This window comes from Fistularia commersonii, chromosome 16 (genome assembly GCF_037954325.1).
Source record: "Fistularia commersonii isolate RoL2024-O1a breed Wild chromosome 16, RoL_Fcom_v1.0, whole genome shotgun sequence".
NCBI classification, from domain to species: domain Eukaryota; kingdom Metazoa; phylum Chordata; class Actinopteri; order Syngnathiformes; family Fistulariidae; genus Fistularia; species Fistularia commersonii.
The window spans coordinates 9073413-9089147 of NC_141299.1; the positions used below are offsets into that span (position 1 = coordinate 9073413).

Genomic DNA, 15735 nt, shown 5'->3' on the forward strand with positions numbered 1-15735 from the left:
TTAACATTTATGGAATGGAATTTGGAATATATGGGTGAAAATGATAAGCCAAAGTTGAATGCTTGACAACAAACTTTGAAAATTTTTACAACAAACTTGACATCACTGTGGGGCTCGTTTCATGTGAGTTTTCAATTGTCATGTAATTGTGATTACCACTTACAGTGCTGCAAAAACTCGGAGTGAGACTGTGTCAGTGATCCAAATATATGAGGTATCCACACGAAAGACGTCATCGTGGATACCATATTTTTGTTGATGAATAGGGTGGCCTTTCTACGGCCAAAGTTTGTTTTAGGAGGTCAGCAACTAAGGGGTAGGCACTCTGCTTGGGGATTTTCTAGTAATGAGCAGAATCTGGGATCCTGAAGCAGCACCGGGTTTAACTTGCTATGATGAGAGGCTGTAGTTTTACACCACATGTAATGGGAATTTTTGCCCCTTCTACTTTTGAATCACTGGTTCACAAAATATCCCTTTTTTTTGTTTCAACAAACTGGAGATGAGCCTGTGATTTAACAGTCACTGGTGGTTTGTACTTTTCAACTGTCCCAGGATGTCATTATTCCCAGTGTCTTTAGTACCATCAAAGCAGACCTAAACTGAGACAAGACAAGCCTGTGTTTCTCTAGACATTCGACTAAGTTCTTTTGTGCCCATCGAGGAGGTGTCAATGTTACTATTTGAGGGATGTTAGTAGGGGGCCAGTCCTAACCGGTTTACCCCTGTTCTTCATTTCAAGATAATGGTTATAACTGTGGTTCCCAGAAGTCCAGAGTCATTGCAATGGCTTTGTAATTATTTTCAGAGAGATAGTGAAGTTCAAGGTGAAGGTGGGACTCCATCAGGGATCAGGTCTGAGCCCCTTCTTGTTTGCAGTGGTGATGGACAGGCTGATAGATGAGGTCTATGGACAGAAATCTCCATGGACCATGATGTTTGCAGATGACATTGTGATTTGTAGTGACAGCAGAGATAAGGTTGAGGAAACTCTAGAGGTGGAGGTATGCGCTGGAAAGGAGAGGAATGAAGGTTAGTTGCAGCAAGACAGAGTATATGTGTGTGAATGAGAGGAACCCAGGTGAAACAGTGAGGCTACAGGGAGTGGAGATCAAGAAGTTGGAGGATTTCAGGTACTTGGGGTCAATAGTCCAGACCAGCAGAGAATGTGGAAAAGAGGTGAAGAGATGGGTTCAAGCAGGTTGGAATGGATGGAGAAAAGTGTCAGGGGTACTATGCGATAGAAGACTACCAGCCAGAATGAAAGGAAAGGTGTACAAGACAGTGGTGAGACCAGCAATGCTGCATGGCCTAGAAACAGTTACAATGACGAAAAGACAGAAGGCAGAGCTGGAGGTCGCAGAGATGAAGATGCTAAGGTTCTCTTTGGGAGTGACCAGGATGGATAGGATCAGGAATGAATCTATCAGAGGAGCAGCACATGTTCAATATTTGGAGAGAAGGTCAGAGAAGCCAGACTGAGATGGTTCTGTCATGTACAAAGGAGGGATGGTGAATATATTGGTAGACGAATGCTGGAATTGGAGCTGCCACGCAGGAGGTCTAGAAGAAGACCAAAGAGAAGATTTGTAGATGTAGTGAGAGAGGATATGAAGGTAGTTGGTGTGAGAGAGTAGGATGCTGTGGCGACCCCTGAAGAGAAAAGCCGAAAGGAGGAGAAGAACAAGATAGATTTCAATGATTTCTTGTCACATTTTTTTCTCAAGTTTGAAACATCATGTGCGGCTTCTGGAGACCTTTCAGCCTATCACACACTCCCAGACAGTAAGAAATGTTCAAAATAAAGGCCTGGTCTGGAAGTGTGCATTCTCGGGTCTGCCCCATGAATGAAACACATTTTTCAGTTAAAATTGGTTGTCAGTTTAATTTATGGCTTGGGTACTGTTCTCCCCCCTTTAAATGATATCATCATGATTCAAAACCTGCTTATTGTGTGTTCTTGGATTCATCTTTTCTAATTCTTAAATTAATTTCATAACCTGAAATCTTGACAAATGTAGACAAACAAAATAAATGGATAAAAAGCACTGGGATTGGGGAAATACTTTTCGCACATAGAATAGCACATCTACTCTGGTCTGCTTAAATTGAAAACGTAATAAAGTAAAGCTAATACTAAAGTAAAGAAAAACAAAATGGCTTACTTTACCTTTTACAGTTTTAAAGCGATGGCCACTGTGTTGGACAGATGTAGTGCATGATTGCCCCCTCATGGTGGCAGGAGGCAAGTTTCCCAAATTGGGATTCAGGGAGTCAGTTGCAGATGTTTAACTTGTTTAAATTCGCTTTCTGAGCCCAGACTGAGAGTAAATAATCCAACCAATTTCAGCATATTTTAATTGAGATTCCTGTCATTTTAAGATTTGTTTTTTGAGGCTTGTTCATTCTTCTGCAACCATATGGCAAAGATGAAGGAAACTTTGATTATTCCACAAGATGTTTTGGATAAAAGGATTAATAAACATTCTCTTTTTCTAAAAAGACACTTTTTTTAATAAATCATGTCAGAAGTTTGAACTGGATGTGGAGATAATCCACACTGAAATTACTGTTTAATATGTGTTTGATGTCCATTTCCAGAAATTCTTTGAGCTCTACAAATCAAAAGCAGCACATTGTGAGATGAAAAGGCCTCTAAATGTTTCTCAGAAACCTACATAGAATGTACCTATATAAAATGCCGCTACTATTGAAAGAAAACTAGTTTTATTCTTTTTAAACCAAACCTGCCTATTGAGTTCACAGGATGTAAAGGTCAAAATCTCGTGACTTACTGCATAGTGATTCAATTACAATTTTACACTTGAAAGCACAATAAAAACTGATATAATATGCCCATTAAAATAAACAATGACGAGATATGTGGAGTCCTTTGTTGTTTAATTTCTGTTTCAGATATCTGGCCCAAGATGGGCCAGATAATGGAAAATTTAAATGTCAGGTTGTTGTTTTTTTTTTTACCCTGAGCCCCCTGCCGGGGAATTCAATCATACTTGTTGCAATATTCTGCAAATTACTTTTGAAGCTGAGTCTTACTGCAAAATTAATGATAGACTCTCATCGCTTATGAAGAATATTCTCACTCCTTTTGTCAGTTAATGTTTAGTTTGTAAATTGGTTTTGAATTGGTTTGCTTATGTCTGTTGTAGCTGATGTTGAGGTCTGTTGCACTCTCTTGTCCTTATTCTTTTCCTTTTTTTTTCTTTCAGCTGCTCCCTTCAGGGGTCACCACATTCAATCATCTACCTCTATCCAACCCTATTCTCTGCATCCTCTTCTAACAACCCAACTAACCTCATGTCCTCAAGCTCCACCTCAGATGTCCTCTTGGCCATCTGCCTGGTAGTTTCAACCTCAGCATCCTCCCACCAATATAATCTCTATTGCTCCTCTGTCTAAACCATTGCAGTGTTGTCTCTTACTTCATCTCCAACCATCTGAAAGAGCAAAAAAAAAAGCAGAGAAGTTCCGTCATGTTTAATGCATTATAAGTGATGGTCAGTAGCTACTTTTTGTAAAGACCAAAAAAAGTGATCAGGATAAGATAAGATAAGATAAGATAAGATAAGATAAGATAAGATAAGATAAACTTTACTGATCCCCATAGGAGAAATTCCTTTGTCACAGCAGCATAACAGTTATAATATCAAAAAAAAGTCAAAAATAGAGAGATAGAAGACAGATGATAGAAGATAGCAAGACATCCATGAATAAATAGACAGCAACAGGAGCCACAATAACAACAACAACAACAACAACAGCAACATCAGGGATAATAATGGACAACATAAGGGGACAGTGATGGTGAAAAATACACAACCAGAACGAAACATTAATATAAATAGAGTGACAAGAATGAACAACAATATAAACAGTGACAATAGGATGTGTGCGGGCTGGGACCAACAAGACTAAGAAAGACAGCAGCGTTAGGGAATGACATGTGAACGGGTGATGTAGTGAATGTGGTTAGGTACTGAGATTGTGGAATATATTGGATATTTCCTGAGGGTATTGTTTTATTTAGTTCTGACTTCTGCGCTGGATGAATTCAAAGCGAATACTTCGATCAGTTCCCCCCGCCCCCTAGAAATTACAAACATTAGAGACATGGAACTCCTCCTGATGGCCTTGAATGTTCCTCCCAGTGCACCACATATGGAGACATAAGGCAGTCAAAGGGGTGTGTGTCACTTATATCCAGTAGTGGGCAGTGTGTACTCACTCGAGAATACTCCATGTTATTCGTTAATTCAGGATACTGATTTCTTCTAAGTGGCCTGTGCAGATTTTTTTTGTGTTCCGGGGAGTAGACCTTCGTTTGTTTGTTTTCTCCGTATACCAAAAAGTGTTATCGTTAACCTCGGTGGGTTCTCAATATTTGGCAAAGTTCTGTGACAGTGGGAAGAATCATCCTCGACGTGGACGTGGTCAGTTGGCGTATCCTGACTTGGAGTGACGCCTGTGCAGTCCTATGATTCTTCCGAAACACTTTCGCACTGGCCCGTTTCCCAACAAATCAACGTTATATTGTTAATTTTAGATATATCTTGACCTGTTTTCGCCTTCATTGGAAATTGAAGACAGCCGAGGTGCAAGATGTCTGTAGCGGGCTTGAAGAAACAGTTTTACAAAGCCAGCCAGGTTTGCAAAACTTTTCTCCTTGCTAGCAACTGTCACGTACCGTTAGCGGCTAGCCTCTTCTAGCATGCTCGGCTAGCAGTATGTCTTAACTTTAAAAGTATTTCTTTCACTTTTGCTGCGTGGCGAAAGTAAACAAATAGAAAAGAGAGTAGTGTCGGTATTAGTAGATGTATGTTTTTAGTTTGTTTCCCTACTATTGTTAAAGTTAAAAGGACATTCGGACATTTTTACGGTAACACAATTAAATCAGCTTGTTTGTATAATAGTAGTATCTCTTATTGTTTTTCTTTACACGGCCCGGCCCAGCGGTCTGAAAAAGTAGTGTATCATGTGGTAAACATTAACTCTATTTTTCAAACTATCTTGGTGAGCTGCACAGCTGAAAACAAATGAAAAGATGACTTGAAGAGGTATAGTTATATTGGCTTTCTAATGCCATGTGTTTTAAGTTAAAACAGGTAAGAAGAGGAAGTGTTATTTGAAGCAGTTACACCCTTAAGACCCAGTTACCTATTTACCAACTGTCTTGCATCAGTTTTGTGTTTTTCAAGACAGAACAATATCTAGGTCACTAGGGGGAGAACGTTAACTTCCACGGCATATGAAGTGTCACTGCACTCTACAGAAATGGCCAAATCCACACACTCAAGTATCTGAACCTGGTGTGAATGTTTTTAATCTGGCTCAGCTCTCTGTCCTGGGCGGGGTGCGTGAAAGAAAAAAAAAGACTTGAGTCATTTTTCTCTCTACCATTGCTGATCTAAGCAGGAAAGACATTCAGTTTCTGCCCAGACTTCCTCTCAGGAACACAGTTAGATATTTGATGGTATGGTGCAGAAAAAGAAAAAAACATTTGAGACTGACTGCTATGCAGAGGAATAGTAAAGCTGATGTAACTGGGAAATCGAGTCACTTAAGGATTGATGTTTATCCAGAGGTGTAAGAGTATGCCCTCCCTTTTTATTGGACTGCATTGCAGCTGTTTTTCACGCCAAAACCTAATACGAGCCAATAAGATTTGACATTGCTTGGGTCTTTTGCACTGGAGGCAGGCAGGAAGTTATTTTTTAAAGAAGATATCAGTGCCAGGCTGCTTGCACATCACTTTTCCCTTTCCTATATCTTCTTTGTTTCCAAATAAATCATCATTCCCTCTGAATGCCACAGCCTAATATGTCAGACTCAAACTTAAGTTTGCTCATAGAGTAGAAAATCCTGTCGGGACAATCAAATAATGTAAAAAACAACTGTGAATGTATAAATCCTGTTATGGAGGGAGTTTAAATAGAGTTGGTCTGTAGCAGTTGAGTTTTCACTGAAATTACAGTCAAATTTACGATTGTCTTCTTTCTTATTTACTTGTGTGATTTCTAAATCATTTTGAACAGCTTGCATTAACATGCTCTTTAGAACAGTTATTACCATCAAGTCCTCAAGGCCAAAGAAATGTAATTTCCATCCACAAACTAGGCACATAATAACCATTTTACAGATTAAATTATTTTTGGCTAGTAAAATATCACAATCCATTCTCTGAGTTTCAAAGATATTACCTTCTCAAAATCATTGCAGCTACAGCCAGAAATAAATGAAAACCCATTAGCTGATATTATTTGAGACTTTCCATTTTCCATTAACAAGTATCACTGGTAAGAGCAAATTCAAATTATGTTCCCTCTTCCTCACAGATAATAATAAAATTGAAATGAGATGTAGACAAGCTTGGTGCAGAGATTATCCTTGATTAACACATTTGAATAATATTCATTGATTTTACACAATGTGACACTACATAATAACAGTGTAAGTCTTGATGACAGATTAATAACATTTGTGTTTAATAAACAGCTGTCAGTGTTTTACAGGCGCAGCTACATTAAACAGTGTCAACAAAAACTGAAGACTATTGACAGCTCACTCAAAACTGCTTCCTACAATTCTTTTAGTGTAATGTTACAACATGGCTTTCACATACTGCTTCTTGAAGCCATATAGCAAGATAAATAAAATGTTTTACTATGTCGTAGTGATCATTTTACTTACGTTTAAGTAATAAACCACCTCAAACCATGTGAAGAAAGAGCTTTAAAGCCCAGCAGTTTTTGGTTTGGTTTCTGAATGGTCACTTGATGTGCTTTGGGTTAATTTTCTTTAATCCTGTTTATGCATAAATAATGATGTTACACTGGTATGAGTAAAGATAAATATTTCTTGGTTTGTTTTTCAGTAAAACAAAGTGCTACAGGACTGATCCTAATCTTAGGATCAGTTAATCATAAATTAAATGCTTTTCATGTACCCCAAAACCTTGCATTTCAGGTTATATCACCACATTAGATTCAGATGAATTTTTAGGCCGACAGTTTGTATCAGTCTGTTTTCTTTCAGGGATTATGGAAATGCTCTGAAGGCTGAGGATGTGGGCTGTATCTTAACCTGGGAATCCCTCAAGACCCCCAGTGTCATGTTGTTTGCGCAGAGCAGAGACAATATGCGTTACAACATGAAGACCTCAGACTTCTAAGGAAATATCTTGTAGCTCCCGACAAGGGTCGAGCCGAGTCATGTTTTTTTTTTCCTTCTCTTGTTTATCAAAACCATTTGCATGAGCAAACAACAAAAAAAACTTGGTTTGCACAGCCACCGTCTTGAAGCCTTTATGAAAATATTTAAGATTCCATTTAAAAGTACACTGTTAAGCGGGGGGGGGGCTTGTTTCAAGAGACATTCCCCTGCAAAGCCTTTATTTCCAATGGATTGACTCATGTAGGCTACATCACAGTCTGCTTTTGCTTAATCCTAAAGGTAAACTTTTTTTTTTTAAAGGAAGTTGGCTTGAACTCATTTTTTAAAGGTTTGCTGTCTAAAAAACAGGTTCATAACAGAATAAGAATAAGAATAAGAACAACTTTATTAATCCCGAAGGAAATTGCAGGAACAATAACAATAACAGGATACAAGCTTTAAACCTACCAAGTTGACTAAAGTTATGGAATGTATCGGAACATGTTTTTTCCCCACATCCAAATGAAAGGGTGTGCATAACACTAAAGGTTATCTGTATTATTGACCTTATTTAAGATGTGAGATCTCTACTGTTTATTGAAGCACAAATATGCTGGCAGCCTCCCCATTTTTAAACACGCAAAGCGCTTGAAGCATGAATTTGGTCGAGTTCAGTATACAGTTGTGATAAATGTGGGGCAAATGTTACCTCACAATACTGTGTCTTTCACAGTGTTTGGCCACAGAGCAAACCCGATGATCTGCATTAAATTGATTTGCATTCTCTTTCCTCTTTTGTTTTTGCCACTAGATGGTAAGCGAGAAAGTTGGAGGTGCAGAAGGAACAAAACTAGATGATGACTTCAGAGACTTGGAGCGGGTAAGATAGACATCCATCTCTTTGTCCAGAAAAAAGAAAATGCCCTTTGCTAGAGTTGCAGGCCCTGTTAGATTTACAGACACACACAGCTTTCTGCTGTTTTTTTCCTCCTCATCATACATACACACACTATGGTCAGTGAAATATTGTGTATCACCGAACATTCAGTCTTAAGTCTAATTGAGTTCCATGGTTTACAGCAATATACAAGATCTTAAAGCTGGAAAGCAACACATCAGAGTGAACCTGAAAACCACTTCTGTTTGAATCTTGAATGAATTTAATTTATGATTTCAAACAGAGCATGTACTTTACTTCAATTTTTTTCTAGAAAGTAGATGTCACTAGTAAAGCTGTCGTGGATGTGATCTCCAAAACATCGGAGTACCTTCAGCCCAATCCAGGTGAGAGGAAAAACATACTTATATTAACATCACAGCCTCATCAAAATGAGCGTTAATGTCTTTTCTCATACCTCCTCAGCATCAAGGGCCAAACTGTCTATGTTGAACACTATGTCCAAGATCCGAGGTCAGGTGAAGAATCCAGGCTACCCTCAGGCTGAAGGGCTTCTAGGGGAATGTATGACCAAGTATGGGCGAGATCTTGGAGAAGACACTAACTTTGGTAAGAATCCTGAGTTTGTGCATGTCCTGTTATTTTTTGGGTCACCTTTTTACAAAAATGGAAACTAAAAGGTGATGCAGTCTTTCATGTGTTTCAAATTCTCACAAAGGCAACATCATTGGTTGATCATTTTGTGTCGTTTAATGTTTTGTCAATGGGTTTTCTGTGATGTTTTGTTGGTATGCCAAGCTGTAAATCTGCTGGTTACATTGAGCTTCTAATCTGTGTGTATGCATTTGGTTTAGGAGGTGCATTAGTAGATGTTGGAGAAGCCATGAAGAGAATGGCAGAGGTGAAAGATTCTCTAGACATTGATGTGAAACAGAACTTCATTGATCCATTACAAGGACTCTGTGATAAGGACCTCAGAGAGATACAGGTATTTGGCTCTATAACCAGGGATTCCTTGTTAAGTGGGATAGCAGTCACAATTGTTATTTTCTGAAATTGATCTGAGTAGATGAGGTTTGTAATTGTGTACAATATGTACATAAATAGAGGTTTACGGACAATGAATGTCGCTGTTGTTCTAATCGCAGCACCACCTAAAGAAGCTGGAAGGTCGTCGCTTGGATTATGATTACAAGAAAAAGCGTCAGGGCAAGATCCCTGAAGAGGAAATTCGGCAAGCCCTAGAGAAATTTCATGAGTCAAAGGAAGTCGCTGAGACCAGCATGTACAACCTGCTGGAGACTGATGTAAGACCTTTTTAATACTATTTTAATGTAATTCTCAAACTGCAGTGACTCATTTTAAACTTCAAGCAAGAGCTCAAATCTTTACATCAAGACTTTAGACACATTGATAAGTAGTTAGATAGAATAAAGGAAAATTTTGTGCAAATGGATTGTGGCAGCTGGTATCCAACATTTATGATGTTTAATCCCAGAGAAAGAATCTACTTGGACCAATAGTTGTGATTTTAAAGTCTTAACAGAAATAAACACATCGTGTCTCAAAATACTTGAGTGAGTCTGGAAGGATGGATTTAATAAGACTGCAGTCCTTTTCATAATGTTTCTTGTGATCCATACATGGACAGCAATTTGTAATGCAGAATATTTTACTGCTTGCTTTACTCTTATTTCACTTAGGTAGCAAGGCTATTGTCACAGAGTAAACACATACTATATGTAACCGTGTAAAGACTGGATTTCTGAATTTTGCACATGCGAGAAAATGTCTTGGAATAGAATGTCTAAGAATCTTTTGTTTGTGTAGTGCTTCGTCTGAGTGCTTGTATGTCAAATTTATTTGCTTATTTACTCTATGGGTTTCAAGTAGCTATGGTTGTACCAGCTGAACATATTGCTAAATTTCTTAATGAATTGAAACACATGATGAAATCAAGTATATGGTGTACTTTATTAGTTGTTTTTATACTCAGAAACATTACATGACTATTTGGATAAACTCAGATGTGTGTATCTCTCACCTTCATAGATAGAGCAGGTTAGCCAGCTATCCTCTCTGGTGGAGTCCCAGCTGCAGTATCACAGAGAGGCAGTGCAGGTGCTGGATGAACTCTCCGACAAACTAAGAGACAGGTGAAGTCTTGAAACTTGAGCAATTGACAAATGTGCTTCTTATTGAAAATGTTGGTGTTCCTTCTTGTTCCCAATAGTTTTGGGTTCAATCCAGGAAAAATCACAATGGCAAAAGTAATAAGACTTTCCCCATTGCAGCTAAAGACATTCATAGTAACATAAATAAAATGGTAATCATTGAAACTGTTCAAACATGTTCAAATCCATCATTTGTAGTATGTTTTAGTGTGTTTGTGTATTTTTTGGGGGGGGGGTTATTTCTACACAAATTAACATGTGTGTAGTGAAAAGCCACCGGTTTCGGCTTTCTCTTGGCCTACTTTTGGGCTTTAGAAAAAAACAAAAAAAATCTGGCATCTGGATTATTTATGCCGTCATCTGTTCTCAGGGCTGCCAGATAAGGCTGAAAATCTGTAAAAATGTGAACCACTTTTCCATTCATGTTGAATAAATAAAACTAACTTCTCTGGAAAATCATGCATTTACAGTATCATCAATTTAAAAATGTCAAAGTATGCAAAAAAATTAGTCACTTTTAAACTGAATGGCAGACAAACCTAAAAGATTTAATGTCAATTAAATGACATAATTATATCTTTAAAAGAGTCCTAAACAATTTTAATTGAAAATACCCAAACTGTTGTGAGGACTTGTTTGAAAACCCTTTAAGAAAAAAACTTGCAGCAGTTTAAATTTGTGATACCTTAATATTCAAATGTAAATTAATTTAAACATTGAGTCCTGATTCTGACAGCTAAAAATATGAAGGGGGGGAGAAAAAAAAAACTCATGATCTTTTTTTTTTTATCAGGATGAATGAGGCTCAGTCTCGACCAAGGCGGGAATACACACCGAAGCCCAAACCAATCTTTGACTTTGGAGACAACAACCATTCAAATGGTGGTTACTCAACCTCAATGGCTCCTCCATCTTCACGTAACTCAGGTAAGTTAAATTCATTGCATCCCCTGTAGTGTAGCCATAGAAGTATTCATTAATTGGAATTTAGCCAGGAAAAACTGGGTCAGACAAAGTAGTATTTTTTAGAACATAGAATATGTAGTCATGCACATTCTCATAAAGCCTCATAGGGGATTTCATAATGTATGTGGAAAGGAGCTGCCACACAACAACAACAACAAAACATTCAGCTGTCCTTCTACACACAGATGGTCTCAGCCTGGCTGGTATCCATGTGTTCACTCTTTTCAAAACTGACATATTAAACTGAAAGGTGTCCCATTGTACCAACATGATTGTTCAACATGAGCAATTGGGGTTTGCAGGAATCTTTAAAAAAATTCTGTATGCATTTTCTTCTTCCTGTGGTCGAGGTCTTGTAAAAGCTAGAATACATTTAAAGCTCTCTTCCAGCTGACCTTGTTCCCTTTTCCTGTGACATATCAGAGCCAACATTTCACTTGGCCAGATTGTCCTTTCGGAGGCCCAGATTGTGTGAGTCACAAATTGTGCAAAGCATGATTTTTGTCAGTTTTCTGCAGTCAGTTTGCCCCTTTAGCTTTTTGTGTGAACAAATGATGTGCGTTACAGCGAAGCTGTAATGCACTATCAGGTATATATCAAAGTAAAATACCCCTTTTTCAAAGCATTTTAAACTCAAGCAGCTGTACTTTACATTTTCATATTGTAAATCATGTCAGTGAGGTAGTAGCACAGGGATGTAACAATGCTAGATATGCAGTAAATATATCAACCGTTGCAACAACATGCATTGTGAGGCTTAGGATTTGATTGCAGTATTGTGTCCTTGTAATTATGATCCAAATACACAATCAGGTTCATAGTTAAGCGTCTTACTTATGTGACCCCTTGATGACCTGATGCGCACTGTTTGCATGAAAACTAGAAAAACGCAAAACATTTTACTTTTACTTTACATGGTGATTAGGGTGCGTAATGAGCAAGACCACACTATGAGAAAGAAAAGAAGAGTTTTGAAATTACTATGTGTTAAACAATGTGTATATTTAAACACAGTCTGCCAAGACGTTAATGGACATAGTTGGTTTGGTGTGTTGTGTTGTGTTGTGTTTTATTGTGTTGCTCACATACATTCCAATTACTTTTATAACCCACTGCCCCAAATACTATGGGAAACCTCACCTGTAATCTGTTACTGTGTGTTGCTCTTACTGACTCGAGCTCACAAATACCAGCAGCTTGTTGCATGTAGCACATTTACAAATTAATGTAAGACTTTGCTATAGTTAAATGTTGTTGCTCTTTGTTGTCTACTAACTCCAACATGGTGATGCTAGAGATCATCCTGTTCATTATGTAATTGTGAATGCAGTATGATAACTGATTACCGGTAATTAAAACCTAGAGAAAAGGAACAAGTTTAAATTGCTCATTCAGTTGCTCCTAACATTCAAAAACAAGACTGGGTTACATTAAGTTGTGGGTTTTTTTTCTGTCAGTCTCACATTTTAGCCACTGCTGTTTATTGATACAGTAGAACGAAAACACAAAGAATGAGCAACCATTCCTCTCTCTGTGTCTAAGCCTGCCTTGAACACATACAATGAGAAAATTGTTTGTAGACTAAAAAGCCCAGTCTGTCTGCGTGCGCAGCCTTTCTCTTTGCTCATCTGTGTGAGGTCACGGGGAAACCCAAGATTTGAGCAAATAACTGACAGGAAACCAAACAATTCAACAGAAACATGATGTCACCGTATTTCATTGATTTTAGTTAGATTGTCAGAATCAAGTTTTGTAAAGTTTCTTATGAACTCTAAGCGTGACAGGCACCACTGCTCCTCAAGCTCAGCATCTTCAAGTGTGAGGGAGTATGACTTTCCCTCCTTTTACTTATTTCTGTCCTCACTGTTGTGTTTTCTCAGCCCCTGAGCAGCCCAGCTGCAAGGCGCTGTATGACTTTGAGCCCGAGAACGAAGGAGAGCTTGGCTTCACCGAAGGCGACGTCATCACCCTGACCAATCAAATTGATGAGAATTGGTATGAGGGAATGCTGAATGGCCAGTCAGGATTTTTCCCTCTCAACTATGTTGAGGTCCTCATTCCACTGCCTCACTAAAGGAAGCAGGAGGGCTGTGAGGAGACTGATGGATAGAAGGAAGAGGAGGAGGAGGGACGCAGTTGAATTGATAGGGAAAGAGAGGGAAGAAAGTTTTGCTTTTGTTTTTTTATTCGCCTTCAGGTCCAGCATCACAGGAAGCATTTTTGCCATCTGTCATGGAGAAGATGGCACCGTTTCAGAGTCCAGTCCAGAACCATTTCCCCCCCAATAGTAGTAGGACTAAGACATAGAAAACGTAATCTGCAATTTGACTCCGAGAAACATTTCAGAAAAACTGATAACACGGTTCTTTTCTCCCAGAAACTTCTACTGAGATAGAAATCTGTGTAGTGACTCTGAAGATTGAGGAGACACGTTCAAATCAAACTCAGGGTGGTGTCCACTAAACAGTCACTTTTCAGCAGATGTTATTCAAAATGTCATATAAGGTGATAACATGTTGTACTTTCCAATCTGAAAACCTAAAGGTCTGGAGCTCATCCCTTGATGTCACCTGCTGGTGAGACTGAAAATTACACTCGCTTGAAAATAGTATGCCCAGTAACTACACCGCTAAATGTTTTACACTGCATTACTGTTTTAATGAGCAACTGACTCAAGTGAAAAGTAGCCCTCGGATTTTTTATTGGCATCCATTTTCAGGTGTTCTATTTTCAAATTCTATTTTGAACCTCTGTAGCTAACCAGTGAGGACAACTTTATATCACAACAGGCCTGAAACAGAGAGTCCCTTGTTGTCTTTTGATTTTTGTTGGCCTCAATTTACTACAGTGGCTGTAAGACAAGCGCTAATTAGTAAATGTATTAGAACTCGAATGAATTGCACATTGGTGCTTAAATGACATTTGTTTGTGTGTCAGTCCACCAGTACACACCGGCCCAAAGTTCCTTGCAGATGTTGCACATGTTTGTCACTTCAAGCAGGCATGTGATTTGTCTAAAAATGCAGAGATTTGTCATTTTTAAAGTTTTGTCTGCTAGTTTGTTCAATAGAAGAGACAGAGCCAAAAACGTCTTTATTAGAAACATATCAGTTCATGTGCTTAATTATCAAACTGCTGAATGCTTCGTAACACAGCCATACATTGAGTTTTAGGTGTGTTTGTCTTTGCATGTTATGACTTTCCCTGCATTTGCCCCTTGAATGATTTCAGGAGCCTTGTTAACTCCATGCATAGCCTGAAAAGACGACGCTGCTGGCAGCGATTGTCTCTCACTCACATCATTGCCTTTTTCGATGTTACTGCTCACATCCTGATGTCTAATGTGAAACTTAATCTCAACCTTTGATTCTGAACCTTCCAGTGGATCTAATTGGATTTACTGGTTATAGTAATGCATTTCAGACGCGATTGTTCCTGTTTTGATAGATGAAGCTGGTATTTGGTTTTCTATTTAACTTAAGTCCACACATTAAAATAAGTTATACGGAGTCCCTCAGTGTAAGGGGAAAACCTGCAGAGAAAAGGGAAGTCATCAAGGGAAAAAGAAAAATAATTAAGTAAGCTGTCTTTGATCAATTTACCAACCTTTCCCAACAAGCGACAACTTATTTCCAGTCCAGATGACTTTGAGTCAACTGGGAAAAACAATTTAAATTGCGAAAGGAAAATGTGGACTGCACGCAAAAGTGCTAGTTTCTGACCGTTGCCCTCCTTTATCTGTGTTTGTCCATCACTATGCTGCCCCTGCCCACCTCCACCCCACTTCTCAGTTTGGGCCTTGCCTGTTATGTTTACATCTATAATCTTAGTAGTACATTTCAGTAATTGTATCATGTTCAGGGTAAAGTTGAAGGATTGTGGAGGAGTTGCTGTCTGGAATCACACTGTTATAAAAAAAGTCCTTTCTAGGTTTGTTTTAGTGCCTTGGGGTAAATAAAGAGGGAGAGAACTGTAACTAATGCAGAAACCAAAACCTAGCAGAGCCACTTAACAAATGGTCAAGAATTTATTTTTTTCTACTTTGGTTTTATTTCTTGCTGCCGGCACTTTTCCTGTGCAAAGATGAAATGCATGTGTGCATACATCTGCACATTTATGACACTATAGGAGGTTTCATGATAAGTTTCCTTTGGACTAATGTTTCGGTTGTCCACAGCCAGACAACAGAAACTACTTTTATATATAAATCGAGAAGATGAATAAAGAAGAAAATGTCCCATTCATTTTGTTTTAATCAGTCTTAAATGCTCTTTGAAAAAGCATTAAATAATTCTGGCTCTAGTATTATTTTTATATACAAAACTTAAACATTTTAAATTAATCATTGCATGTAGTCCTATATTACATCGTGTAAATGTACGCGTTCGATTTAAGCATTTTTACATTTGGTATAAGTACCGAAAGTTAACCACAATATTGTATTTTATTTTCAAAGTGTTTGTACTTGCTTCTTCCGTGCCCACTTCCCACTTCTTACAATAAATAAAGAGAAGAAATAATCTTACA

General features: G+C 38.3%; 1 protein-coding gene across 2 annotated transcripts; it reads left to right on the top strand.

The window, feature by feature from the left end:
* The first annotated feature begins 4262 nt into the window (after positions 1-4262).
* On the top strand, positions 4263-15725 carry sh3gl1b (SH3-domain GRB2-like 1b). 2 transcript variants are annotated; one of them, XM_086161520.1, is made up of 11 exons: positions 4263-4451; positions 4565-4665; positions 7982-8050; positions 8382-8454; positions 8534-8677; positions 8923-9056; positions 9217-9375; positions 10121-10224; positions 11036-11169; positions 11632-11679; positions 13089-15725. In XM_086161520.1, the coding sequence occupies exons 2-11, from the start codon at positions 4621-4623 to the stop codon at positions 13280-13282; spliced, it is 1104 nt and encodes a 367-aa protein (XP_086017646.1). In that variant the 5' UTR covers positions 4263-4451; positions 4565-4620; the 3' UTR covers positions 13283-15725. The 2 variants fall into 2 exon arrangements, with proteins under 2 accessions (XP_086017646.1, XP_086017647.1); XM_086161521.1 differs by lacking the exon at positions 11632-11679 and having other exon boundaries at positions 4267-4665.
* Positions 15726-15735: the final 10 nt, after the last annotated feature.

What these genes read in the sequence shown, in the direction of transcription:
- sh3gl1b (XM_086161520.1), top strand. Translation starts at nt 4,621, where the DNA reads ATGTCTGTAGCGGGCTTGAAGAAACAGTTTTACAAAGCCAGCCAG. An exon ending in ACTTCAGAGACTTGGAGCGG is followed by an intron (nt 8,051 to 8,381) that starts GTAAGATAGACA and finishes ATTTTTTTCTAG; the next exon opens with AAAGTAGATGTCACTAGTAA. An exon ending in TCCATCTTCACGTAACTCAG is followed by an intron (nt 11,170 to 11,631) that starts GTAAGTTAAATT and finishes GTGACATATCAG; the next exon opens with AGCCAACATTTCACTTGGCC.